This window comes from Vulpes lagopus, chromosome 22 (genome assembly GCF_018345385.1).
Source record: "Vulpes lagopus strain Blue_001 chromosome 22, ASM1834538v1, whole genome shotgun sequence".
Taxonomy (NCBI): Eukaryota; Metazoa; Chordata; class Mammalia; order Carnivora; family Canidae; genus Vulpes; species Vulpes lagopus.
In genome coordinates this window covers 25,143,533-25,156,503 of record NC_054845.1, presented here as the reverse complement: position 1 = coordinate 25,156,503, position 12,971 = coordinate 25,143,533, and the positions used below count along the sequence as shown (strand labels likewise).

The 12,971-nt window shown below is 56.9% G+C and overlaps 1 protein-coding gene across 1 annotated transcript; it reads right to left on the bottom strand.

Moving 5' to 3' along the window:
- Positions 1-683: 683 nt before the first annotated feature.
- On the bottom strand, positions 684-9,637 carry SLC11A1 (solute carrier family 11 member 1). Its single transcript, XM_041737475.1, has 15 exons — positions 9,459-9,637; positions 8,549-8,682; positions 7,664-7,786; positions 7,251-7,370; positions 6,357-6,463; positions 5,846-5,916; positions 5,440-5,507; positions 5,154-5,309; positions 4,327-4,485; positions 3,157-3,246; positions 2,945-3,064; positions 2,369-2,518; positions 1,857-1,930; positions 1,303-1,456; positions 684-1,152 (listed from the first exon to the last, which is right to left on the bottom strand). The coding sequence occupies exons 1-15, from the start codon at positions 9,463-9,465 to the stop codon at positions 1,042-1,044; spliced, it is 1,644 nt and encodes a 547-aa protein (XP_041593409.1). The 5' UTR covers positions 9,466-9,637; the 3' UTR covers positions 684-1,041.
- Positions 9,638-12,971: the final 3,334 nt, after the last annotated feature.

The window sequence follows — 12,971 nt, the reverse complement described above, 5'->3', positions numbered from 1 at the left end:
ACATGGGGGTGCTCCAGGCACAAAGCCCGCCCCAGCCTCAACCCAGGGCAACGCCTGGGGGCCCCTTCTCGCCACCGCTCTCCGCGGCTCCCGGGCTGGGGTCCGAGGGACCCGAAGAGCCTTGGAGGAGGGACTTGGGGGAGCCTAGAAACAGCCCAGGGAGCGTCTGTAAAGTGCAACCTCTGCACCGAGCGAAGGGGTGCCGGGCGGCTCCCAGCGGCCGAAGGGGTTCCCCGCCCACCTCCCCCGCCCCCCACACCCCGCCTCGCCGGGCGGATTCCGAGGCCCCAGGGCGCGAGGCGCCAGCGCCCGCCTCCTCCTTCTCTTTGGCCGGGAGGGGTGAGGCCGCGGCGGGGAGCGAGGGCGCTCGGGACCGTCCCTGCCCCTAGGGGGAGCTGGGAGTCAGCGCCGAGGGAGCATTAAGCGCGCCGCGTGGGAGTCCCGGCCGCCTGCTCCCCTGGGGAGATGGCAAATGAATTGCGCCTCCGAGGCACGGACTCTCGGGTTCCGCGACCTGGCGCCCGAAGAGGGGGCAACGGCGCCTCCGTTTTACTGCCTGAAGAGCGGGTTGCGGGTGGAACCGAAAGTCTGAGGCTAAACCAGCTTGATAGGAACATTCGAGCACAGCGCTTCTAATGGTTCAAGGATGTCGCGCTTTCCCAGCTTCTGCTCTCCTGCTCTTCTTTTGGACAAGAGAAGTGAACTAGCATTTATTGAGCACTCATCAGCGTTCATTCGCCCCCAACTGGGTCCAATAAATATTTTCGGAATTACTATCATTTTTAAGTCTCAAAATGTCAGGCACTGTGTTAAAATGCTTTATGTCCATTGCACAGTTGGTGTTGTCCCCATTCTACAGGTGAGGACACCGAGACTGGAGATTAATCAATCACTCGCTGGAGCTCGGAAGCTGCAGGTCCCGATGGTACCCAGCTTGGCCTGCCTTCAAAGCTCCCACTCGGTCTTGCTGTCTCCACACTCACCCCCGCAGGCCAGTCTGCCCCAGTCTTTCCACCCCGTAGCGGGGCACTGCGTGGGAGTTCACTCAGAGATCTTCCCTTTCTCCTCCACATCAGGAAGCCCATACAGGAAGTGTTGATGGGAGCTGTGGGCCAGAAGGGTGACTCCATGGGCAATGAAACAGGTCCAGACCTGAGGGAGGGGAGGCAATGAGGCCCAGGGAGAGCAAGACCTCCTGGGAACCCCCCCCCCCCCCAGCATTCCCTTCCCCCAATGCTCTCCATCCATTGCCTCCTATCCTTGCCTCCCCCACCCTCTAGGCACCCTCTGGCCCTACAGTACCAGATAGGTGGTGAGGCCCAGGTAGACTATAGCCAGAAGGGCTACGAGGATGAAGTAGGCAGGGTGTGGGAGGCTGGGCAGGTAGATGACCACGAAGTAGAGGTTGATGGCGCAGACTAGGGCCATGATGAGGGATGTGATGGCCTTGCTCAGCCTGGGAGACAAGGAGGGAGGCTCAGGTCTGGCTGCACCTCCCCCTTCTCCCCACTGCCCCGAGCTCCCCCCCAAAGAGTGAGGGGATACACAAAGCCACTTTTTCTGGGCTGTGGGACCTGGAGCACACCCCTTGCTCCCTTCTGTCCCCCCCCCTCCCCCCGGGCCCTCCATGCCCCACACTGGCAGGATTTGGCAAGAGCAGAATCTGAGATGAGACAGTGAGGAGCTCAGGCTCTAGATCCCAGTCCTAGTTCCCCACACTTGACAGTTGTGTGGCCCTTGCACACGTTGCTTAACCTCTATGAGCGTAACTGGATAGTAATGGCAATTCCTACCTCTGGGTGGTTGAGGATCAAATGCAGACTTGCACGTCCAGTGCTTGGGACGGGAGTACTCACCGGCCATTGGCAAACTCCTGCATGAGGGCTGGCATGCTGGTGAACGTAAGGATAGGCAGCACCGCAAAGGGAAGCTGGGGAGAATAGGGGGACGCGGCTGAGGAACCCTGCCCTCAGAATACAGCAGGGAAGGGAGGAGGGGAGCAGGGCTCCAGTCATCCTCTGCCTGTGTGCCCTGGGCAAGTCTCCTAAGCACTCAGGGCCTCGGTTTCTCCAGCTCTACGCCCTCCAAAGGTGTGAGGCTTCGAAGCAGGAGAAAGCCTTGCAGGGCTCTCTGGTCCCAGCCTGCCTGAGTTTGAATCCCAGCTCTGCCACTGGTCGCTTAACTGTGTTCATCAGTTTTCCAATCTGCCTAGTGGGGACAGTGGTGGGTCATGTGGGGCCTGCAAGAGCCTTAGAGGCAAGGTGTGCTTAGACCAGTGTTAAGGGTGGGGGGCAGGCTCCACATGGGGGACACCTGCGGTTTCTGCTTAGCTCTGCAGGGGCAAGGGTGCTAGGGACCCCAGGCTCACCAGCAGGCTCTGCAGCACGTTGAGCAGGTCGTTGAGACCTGACAGGTCTTTCAGGTCCCTGAAGACTGCCACGAGCACGGTGGGCAGGATGGCGCAGGAGCGAGTGAGGAGCACGCGCGCGAAGCGTGACCACCGCAGCCGCAGGAAGCCCTGGGGGGTGGGGTGGGCACTTTGGCGGTGGGGTGCAGGCCAGAGGAGGCCAGAGGAGGGATCCTCCGGCGTCCCTCAGCCCATCTCACACACTGGGGGTGGGGGGGCCCTCTGTCTTGCAGTCTCTGAAATGGGGCAGCTCTGACCCTGGTGGCAGACAGCACGGATGAGGAGCAATGGGGGGCGAGGGGGGATCCCCGCTGTACTCCCGCAGCGGAATGCTTGCGACTAGAACTTGTGGGATGAAGGCTGCTACTCGCGCTGGGTCTGCGCCTCACCGCCCGGCATCTGCCTTCTCATCTATGCAGCGGGGCTTCCAGCAGCGCCCTGTGGGCCGCCCTAGGAGCAGGGAGGCTGGCGGCTGAGCCCCCAGGGGTGCCCCGTGACCTGGGGCTCCTAGGCCCTCCCGGCCGCCCCAGACCCCACCTCCATCACGAACTGTCCCGCGTAGGTGCCGGTCATGGTGGAGCTCTGTCCCGCCGCCAGGAGGCCCACGGCCCAGATGTAGAGCGCCGCGGGCCCGAAGACGCAGCCCAGCATCACGCCCTGCGGGGCGGGGCGAGGAGGGGGCGGGGTCAGGCCTGGCCCCGCCCCGAGTGGGCGTGGCCGGGGCCGCCCCGCCCCCCGCGCCCGCTTACTCCCTGGTAGATGTCCACCTCCACCGTCAGGTTGTTCCTGGGGAAGATCTTGGCGTAGTCGTGGAGGCTGCTGTTGGCGCAGACATTGAACTGCGGGCACCGGGGGGGGGGAGGGAGGGGGGGCTCAGAAACCCAGTCCCCAGGCCTCGGGCCGGGGGCCCAGCCCGGTGACCCGCGGTGAACCTGCGGGTACAGTCTGCTCCACTAACCAGTGTGTGTCCTCCGTAATGTGAATTGGCCGCCAACGGCTCAGACTGGGGAAGAATTCCCGCGGGAACCGGGTCTCCGTGTTCCGCAGGGTTTGTCAGGGCCTGGCATTACCCCAGACACAGCTGGCCGGCAGGGACTCAGGCTGCCCCACGGCCTCCTCTCCCTCCACCGACCCCCTTAACCACAGCTCCCAGACCCGCCTGGTCTTTAGGGCCGCACAGCAAGGCAGCTGCAGTGCCTGTGGCCCCCGGGGCTTGGCCAGTCCTCCCCGCCGCAGTGCTCAGCATCCAGGAAGCACCCACCCCTGGCTGGCAGTTGTTAGAGCCCCGTGACACCTGTTCACAAAGACAGGCACAGGTCCCAAACCCCAGGGGGCCAGGGAGCAGCTTTGCATCCTTGGCCGCTGTATCTCCAGGGTCCAGGCACTGCCTGACCCAAAACACATACTCGGTAAATCTTGGCTGAATGAGTGATGGTTTATCTGCTAACAGTGAAGATTATCAGGAGAGCGGACTCAGGGAAGAAAAGGGCCGCCTGCACATCCCCAACTGTGCGCTCTGGCTCAGGCAGGCAGGCACCTGCTCCCAGAATGCCCTCCGCGGGGTTTGCTGGACAAATCCTGGCCTCCCTTCAAGGTACAGCTGGAATGCTAGGTCCTCCAAGACGCCGCTCCTCCCTCCCCGTCACCTCCTCTGGGTGTCTGTGCCTTGCAGCCCCTGGGGTGGGTCTGACTCTCTAGGAGCCTGCGGGGGGGTGGAGGCAGCCGTGACTCCCCAGCAGAGTGGGGAAGGGGTCTCAGCCAGAGGCCAGGTCACGAACACCCTCCCCTACCAGGGCCAGATCTGCAGGACAGACATCAAAGGGCTTAGATGTGCTGCCTGGGGGCTCCCACAGAGCCTGCAGAGCGTGGGGGGAGGTGCGAGGGGGGCAGCTGTGGCTGTGTGGGGATGTGGGTCTCACCGCAGCCTCGTTGGTTTGCTGGTAGAAGGCCTGCCCGAACACCGCTACAACAAAGAGATTGATGAAGAAGGAGACAGACAGGGCGATGCTGGCCTCAATCAGGAAGTACATGTTGGCTTCTCGGATGTCCGGCCGGCGGGACCGGTCTATCTCTCGAGACTATGAAGGTCAGAGGGGGGGAAAGAGCCAACGTTCCTCAGAGCTCCCTCACAGTTTTCTACCCTCACACTTCCCCCTATGTTTTCTTCAGACCCCAGTTCTTTCTAAAGCCCTCTCCGTGGTGCTTTGGGACCGGCCTTGGTCAGCTGACCCTCCTCCTGCCCCCCCCCAGTGAGTGCCCAGTTAATTTCAGAAATTAACTGCCTCAGGGCCCTTGCACTTGCCATCTGCCCTGCTTGGAATATCTTCTCCCCTGATCTTCCTTCCCATCTTTCATGTCTCAAAGCTTACCCCCTTGGGCCTTTCCCGGCTTCCTTTTCTAAAGGAGCTCCTGCTTAGTCATTCTCTATCATACTTCTGTGTTTCCTTCCTTCAAAGCACCTTTCACAATCTATAATTCTTTCCTTTACCTGTTTACTTGCTCATGGTCTGTCTCCTCCTCTAGAATACAAGCCCTAGAAAGGCGGATGACCTGTCTGCCTTTGTCATCACTGACCCCGCTCCCAGCACACAGTAGCCGCTCTCTTGCTACATGTTGAATAAATAGAGAATGATTCACTTCCCACCTAAAATCAGGAAGGCAGGAGCCAACGGGCCTGGCGCCCGGTTTGGAGGTGGGAGGGGGGCGGGGCAAGGGCATCTCGCCCTCCCCTTGGGTCCCTGCTCACCTTGACCAGGGCCGAGTGCAGGTAGATGTTGTGGGGCATGATGATGGCGCCGACGATGCCCACGGCCTGCAGCAGCTCCGGCCGGCCGCAGCCGGGGCACGAGGGCAGGAGCAGGCCCTGGAGAAGCGCTACCTGGGCGGGACGTGCCACCACGTACTGTAGGGGAGAGGCCTCGTCAGGCTGGGGATGGGGGAGGGGGGCACCCCTCCCCTGGCCGCTAGGGGGCTCTGCCACGGGCACAGAGGAACCGCCTCGGTGCGGGGTGTTGCCAGCCTGGGCTTCCCACCTCGTAGCCGAAGGTCAAGGCCATAATTGTAATAAGGATCCCGAAAAAGGCTTCCAGCTTCCGCAACCCTAGGGGGAAGCAAAAAGGGCACAGTAGCAACAACAACAAAAATTGTAGCACGAGCCGCTGTTAGTGGCCAATATCTCTAGCGCTTTGTGCCCGGCTGGGTGCCGAGCGCTGAACATATATTCCTGCGTGGATCCTGGCCACAGCCCCAGCATCTGTGCTAGGAGCATCCCAGTGGTGTAGACGAAGAAACAGAGGCCCAAGGAACTTGCTCAAGCCCGCGCAGCCAGAGCCAGGGGGCCCGGAGCCTTGCTCTCCCTCTCTGGGTCCAGCAGAGTGTGGTTTTTAGGTTCACTGGCTCCCCCAACCCGGGGCCCTCCGAGGTGAGGGGCGCACCCACCGTAGTTGTCAAGGAAGAGGAAGAAGAAGGTGTCCACGATGGTGATGAGGACGCCACCCCAGAGTGGGATTCTGAAACCGGAGGGACGAGGGTCAGCCCAGCCTGGGCCAGGGATCCCGGACTCTCACCCTGGAGCCGCGGCGGGCGTGGGGGTGGGGGAAACGACACTGTGGAGTCTGGCCTCCGGGGAGCAGGGACCCAAGTGGCCCAAGGCAGCCAATGGAGAGGGGCGCTGGACATGGGGAAATGGCACAAAACGCTAGGAAGGGCCAAGCAGGTCGGGGGGGGGGGCATGACCCCCCAAGGCCCCGAGCTGGGGGCTGCAGTCCTGAAGCCTGTGTGGCCACTTGCATCTCTGTGACTTTCCACAAGTCACTCTACAATTTCAGCATGTGTCAGATGCTCGCCACCAACACAGCACAACAGCTCTAAGTGGGAGGAGCCTGCAGGGTGAAAGGGACTGGGAGGTACAAGGCCCTGGACGCCAGCGCTGGGGCCCCTGGGGCAATACCGGCCGGCTGACAGCAGGCTGAACGCGATGGCCGTGCCGATGACCTCCTGCATGTCCGAGCCCACGATGGCTAGCTCGATGGTCAGCCAGAGGAGGGTGCGGGGCACCTGCGGGGAGGAGGTCACCCTTCACCAAAGCTGGCACACTTGTCCTTGCTACTTGTTGGTGCCTGATGGCTTTCCATACCGGGCACTCCCCTGTTGGGCTGGAGGCCTGCAAACTACATGTGCCGGCCTCGCCAGCTGGCTTCCACTTGGGGTTTGAAGGAAACAATTAAGGGAGATTGAAAGGCGGGGAAATGTCATTTTCCCCCCTACTTCTAGTGGTGTTTCTGGCAGTGGTGCCAGCAAGGGCACCGGGCAGCCTGGGCTCCCGCAGTACTGGTGGCGGTTTGGACGGTGGTGGCCATGCTTCCAGAAACTTGGCAGCAGATGATGGCTCTTGGGCTGCTGCCCAGCAGCTCCCTGATCTCCGGGTAACATCCCTTCCCTGGCTCCCCCAGCTCTTCCAGCACCTTTGTGACCTCATCCCTGCATTAAACACCTTTGAAGTCCCTTGTGGCATGGTTTCCGTTTTCCTGCTGGACGCTGACAGCAGCCGAGTCGCCAGTGTCCACCCCAGCCAATGACCATCCCAAGCCAATGCCTACCCATGCTGCACCTTGGGCAAGTCACTTCCCCGGGTTTTAATGTCCCTTCCTATAAAACGAGCAGGTAACTCTAACATCCCTCATGGTCTGTGACTGGTAGGTTGAGCCTCAGTCTTCCCATCTATCAAATGGACTTGAACTGCCAAACTTGAGATGGTGTATTTATTTGATCGTGGAAGCTGTACATGGCTGTTTGGGGTGTGGGGGGGCCTGTGAGTGCTCCCTGTGCAGGCCCCCGAGCTCACCTTAGGGTAGTAGAGATGACAGATCTCACCCAAGTCCTTGCCTGTCACCACACCCAGCCGGGCAGCCAGGCGCTGGCAGAGCAAGCCCAGCACGGTGGCCCATAGCAGCACCCAGAGCAGCTGTGAGAAGGCAAGGGAGGCCTTGAGTGGGAGGTGGGGGTGCAGCCTGACCCCAGGCTGCTCCTGTGCTCTCTGACTGAGGACGCCCCTTGGGGAGAGAGTAGGGGAGCCAGAGCGAGACCAGCAATCCCCATGCACCCCGCACCCTGGTAGGGCAGCCCTGGGGACCCGTTTCTGGCCCATTTGAACCTGACGCCTGCTCCCCCCAACCCCAGCCATGTGGCCCACCCTGGGGAAATGTGGCAAGCTGGGGGGTCTCCTCCGCCCTCCCCGTGGTGCCCCCACTCAATCACTTTGAATCCAGCCACGGCGCCAGCCTGAAGATCCGACTCGATGTTTCCTGGGTCCAGGAAAGCGATGCTCATGAGGAAGCCAGGCCCGGTGAAGGCCCACAGCTTCCTCAGGCTGAATGTGCCCTGTGGGTGGGAGTGAAGCGAGGAGGTGCTGGGTGCAGGGCTGGGAGCAGTGGGCCTTGGCGCGCTCCCCGCTGCAGCCCTTTGGGCTCCTCGGCCCAGGCTGGCCAGCCCTGCCCTCATTCCCCAGGCCCGGAGCTGCCACCCCTAGGGGTTGGCAGAGGGCTGGGGGGGGGGGGGCGGGGGAGGAAGCAGCAGGATTTGCTGAGTCATAGTGGATCCGTCTGCTTTCTGGATCTATCCAATTTGGCAACCCGCCTGCACCTGACTAGTTGGCCTCAAGCTTGCCCTGACTCAGCAGATCCTCAGAGCCCAGAGGGGGTCTTTCCTGGGATCAAGTTCCTTGGGTCCTGGTCGTCCTTCCCCAGTCCCTTCTCAGGCCACAGTCTCTCCTCTCTGGAGTCCGCTGAGCCTAGGGTCTCCCCCCATCCCATTCCGAGACTTGGCCTGGCCCCAAATCCTCGAGGCTCCAACCTGAACTCGCCCCAGGACCCTTTCTGTCTATAAGAAAGCTGGGGTTCATTCAGAAAGCCACATGATAATTTTTAGACAAAAAATAAGCCTCCCCCCCCAACCCCGCACCCCACTGCCCCAGCTAAGAACTAAAGACAGAAGCAGGGAAGGGCAGGTGCCACTGTCAGTTACTGCTGCTCAGATCTGGAGGGACTGGCCATGGTCTTCAGGAGACCTCTTGCCCCCCGCCTGTGAGAGCCCACAGCATCCTGTCAGTCCTGAAGGACTCCAGGAGGTTTCCAGCATTCCTACCGGTTCTGTGTCCGGGATGGGGATCTTCTCACTCAGGTAGGTTGTTCTGAGAGGTTCTTGCTGTGGCTCTGAGCTGGGTGGGTGGGAGATGGAGCCATAGTTGGGCCTGCTTAGACTTTGGGGGTCCTTGTCACCTGCAAAGGGCCCCAATGAGGCTTGGTTAGTGACTGGTTCCTTTCTGGTGGCCCAGGGCGAAAGCCATCTGTTCTCTCCTACAGCCTTCTGGCCAAGTGGGGAAATTAAGGCTCACATGAACAGGGCCCCTTGACTCCCATCTTGGGCCTATTACCTCCACCCTTCAAACGAATGTTTCAAGATATTTATTTATTTATGAGATAATTAGAGAGAGAGAGAGAGAGAGAGAGAGAGAGAGCATGAGGAGGGATAGAGGGAGAGGAAGGGGAGAGAATCTCAAGCAGACTCCGCATTCAGCACCCAATCTGGGGCTCAGTCTCACAGTCTTGAGATCATGACCTGAGCTGAAATCAAGAGTCGACGCTTCCCCAACTGAGCCCCAGGCGCCCTGACCGACCAAATGTCTCAGAAGATGTGTAGAAATAGAGCTTCTTGAGTTACTCTCCTTCCATGTGGGCACAGAGATTCCCAAACCCAGAGCTCTCCCGCTACAAAGGCTGCAGAGGGGGACACTGGGCTCTGAGGGGCGCATGCTGATGCCAGTGTGCCAGCCCTGTGGCCTCACTCTTGCTCCTGCATCAGCCAGGTAAGCTCCAAACATACAAAGAGGATGCTATGCCCTTGGGGATGCAAGGAGCCCAGGTCCAGGCTGGTGTCCAGAATTTGGGTCAAGACAGGATACCCACGGGGGTTTTGGGGGCCCCTTTGCCTCCCTGACTCTCCCCGCCTCCCGCCACCCCCGCTCCCAGACTCTGACCCTGGAGGGACTACTCACCTGTCATGAGGACGGCAGGCTCCGGCACCGTCTGCGTGTGAGTGGGATGCTGGCAGCTACTCAGCACATGCTTCCCCTCTGAGTGCTGGTGCGCGGCAGCGGGAAAGCTCACGCCCTCCTGGCCTTCCTCCGCTGATCTCAGCTGTCCTCATATACATTGTGAAACACTTTCCAAAGGCAGAAGTGGCCAGCTCTGGCGGAAGAGTCTAGCTGACCAAAATGCAGGAACTTTCATTCCCCTCCTGGCCTGGGGCCCACAACACTTTTGGCCTCCTGCCAGGCGCCGTATATTCTGTGTCTCCCAAGCCAGCTCTGATTTCAAGACATTTCCTGCTACTCGGGCGTTCATGTCCAGATCACATGGCTGCCCCCCCCCCCCCCGGCCCCACACAAGCAGTCAGGCCCTTCATTTCAGTCTGGAGTTCCTGGCAATGGGAGTCCTAATGGCTACCAAGCCTCAGTTTCCCCTTGAGTGCTCAAAGGGGAAGACTGTCAGGCAGTGCCACAGGGACGTGCATTGATGACTCGGGCCAGAGAGAGCCTCAGAAGAACGTGGCGCTGGAATTCTGGTCCCGATCCTGCCACTGACTCACTTAAGATTGTCAGCAGGCCAGCCCTTTCTCTAAACTTGTTTCTTCTGTTACATGAAGGGCTCAGACTAGCTGAGGGGTTAAAACTAGATGCCCAAGAAGGCCAAGCAGGTAAGATAACCTACAAGACAGGTAGGGAGTACGAAAAACAGTGCTGGTGGTTCAGTGTTAAATGAGAAATGGTGCTGAGCCTCATTGTGGGGGTGGGGGGGCGGCGGGTAACAGCGAGTGGTGGTGACTGTAGCAACACAAGGGACACTGCCTGAACAGGGCAGTGCCTCCAGAGTTCTAGCCAATTGTCATGGGGGAAGGTGTGCCCACTGTCACCACATCTTCTGATTTGTCAAGAATATTGAAAGGTTTTGAGTTTTATGCAACATATGCTTTTTGAATCATAGGCTAAAAACATTGAAAATACTGTGTAATCTAAACAAAAGATTCCTTTAGGCTGGCTTCCACTTGAGGGTTATCATCTGTAAGCTCTGGATGAATGCGGGGGGCGGGGGGGAGCGGGTAAGACTCTCCAGGTCCCAAATGCTTCTCCTCGCCTGTCGTGTGCCTTACCTCCCTTAGGGCCTTCTCCTTCCCGTGCCCACTCCTGTCCTCTCTCCTGTGGCTTTCTTTTCCTGCCAAGAAAATTCAAAACCAATCTTTGGGGTTCCAGCTCCAAGGTCTGAGATCTCAGGATCCAGAGAAAACAGGGCCAACCTCTCAGGCCCAGACCTGAACTAGGACATGATGGATCCCCATGTCATCTCAAACACTTTAGCCAAAGCTTGGGAGTCGGGTGGGAGGCTTTGGCAACCAATTTCCTGGCTCCTCAAGGATGGGGGAGGTTGGAGGGGCTGGAGAGGTGGGGGTATGGGAGGAAGAGTGAATGATAGGTCATTCATAGTGGAGAGAGGAACGTCATGGTTTGTCACTGTGCAATCCTATTGCTCAATGAGCTGCACAGTCTCAAATTTCCCAATCACTATCTGGGCTTGTAGGGGATGGCTGGGGTTGGGGCTGGGGTAGGATGTTGTGATGGTTACTTTTTATTGTCAACTTGACAGGGTCACAGTGTGCACTGACACTTGGTCAGATATTCAGGGTGTGTCGGCGAGGGTATTTCTGGAGGAGATTAACTTTGGAATCCACAGGCTGAGTAAAGCAGATTTCTCTTCCCAGTGAGGGTGGGCCTCATCCAACCCACTGAATGGAAAGAAGGGCTGAGTAAGGCAGTGTTCACTCTCTCTGCCTGTCTTCGAACTGAGAACTTCTCTTGCCCTCAGGCTTGCCTTGGACTCGAACTTAGACCATTGACTCTCCTGATTCTCGGGCCTTCGGACTCAGACTGGAATTGCATGTACCGTCAGTGTACCTGGGTCTCCAGCCTGCAGATCTTGGGACTCCTCAGTCTCCATACTCACGTGAACCAAGTCTTTAGTATCTTTCTATCTATCCATCTTTATTTTCTTTCTTTCTTTTCTTTTCTTTTCTTTTCTTTTCTTTTCTTTTCTTTTCTTTTCTTTTCTTTTCTTTTCTTTTCTTTTCCTCTTTTTTAAGATTGTATTTATTCATGGGAAACACAGGGAAAGAGGCAGAGACATAGGCAGAGGGAGAGGCAGGCTCCTCTGCTGGGAACCCAACATGGGACTCAATGGGGACCTGAGCTGAGGGTAGACGCTCAACCACTGAGCCACCCAGGTGCACTATCATCTATATTTTTCTGTTGGTTCTGTTTCTCTGGAGAACACTAGGGTAGACTCAGCAAGGATAACTGATTAATAACTGATCAATATCTGCCCAACCTCTACCTTATGGAAGAGGCAGTGCAGTGTGATAGTTAAGAGCAGAGTTTCCTGGCAGAGTTATCAGCAAGTGGGGAGCTACTAAGCTAGAGCTCCAGAAATCTCCATGGCAGTCCCCTTGGGCCTGGAACTGCCGCTGAATCCTAAACCCTGTGGGTTTAGGGTGAGGTTTCATGAAGAAATTTCCTCAAAATGGATTACAGACTTAAAAGTAGATATAAAACTAAAAATTTTAAGATAAAAGTTGGAGAAAATCTTCAGGATCTAGGACTGGACAAAGACTTAGACTCAACACCAAAAGCATGATCCATAAAGGAAAAAAATTGATAAATTGGGCCTCAACAAAATTACCAGCATTTGCTCTGTGCAAGGTCCTTTTAAGAGGATGAAAGGACAAACTAATTTAGTTTGTCTAAATATTGTCAGAGAAAATATTTGCAAACCACATATCTGACAAAGAGAAAAATCTCTTACTACTTACTTAACAGCGAAAAACCAAGCAATTCAGTTAGAAATGGGCAAAAATCATGAACAGACATTTCACCAAATAGGATGTACAGATGGCACACAAACTCTTGGAAAGATTTTCAGCGTCATTAGCCATCAGGGAACTGCAAATTAGAATCATAATGAGATATTGCTACACTCCTATTGGACTGGCTAAAAGAAAAACGAAACAGTCACAATACCAAATATTGACAATGATGTGGAGAAACTAGATCCCTCATTTGAAGGTAAAATGCTACAGCCACTCTGGACATAGTTAGGGGATTTCTTAAAAAAATAAAAATGCAACTTACCATATGATCTAGCAACTGCACCGTCGGGCATTTTTTCCCAGAGAAATGGTTCATGTTCACACAGAAATCTGCACACAAATTCTTATAGCAGCTTTATTTGTAATAGCCCAAACTGGAAGCAACCCACATTGTCCTTTACTAGGGGAATGGTTAATCAAACTATGGTGTATCTAAACCGTAGAACATACTCCTGGGCGTTTATCCCAGAGAAACTAAAACCAGCATAGGTTTGAACATAGGTTCAAATACACACATAAAAACATACACACAAAAATCTGTATATAAGTTGCAGTGTTATTTTTTAAAAGATTTTATTTATTTATTCATGAG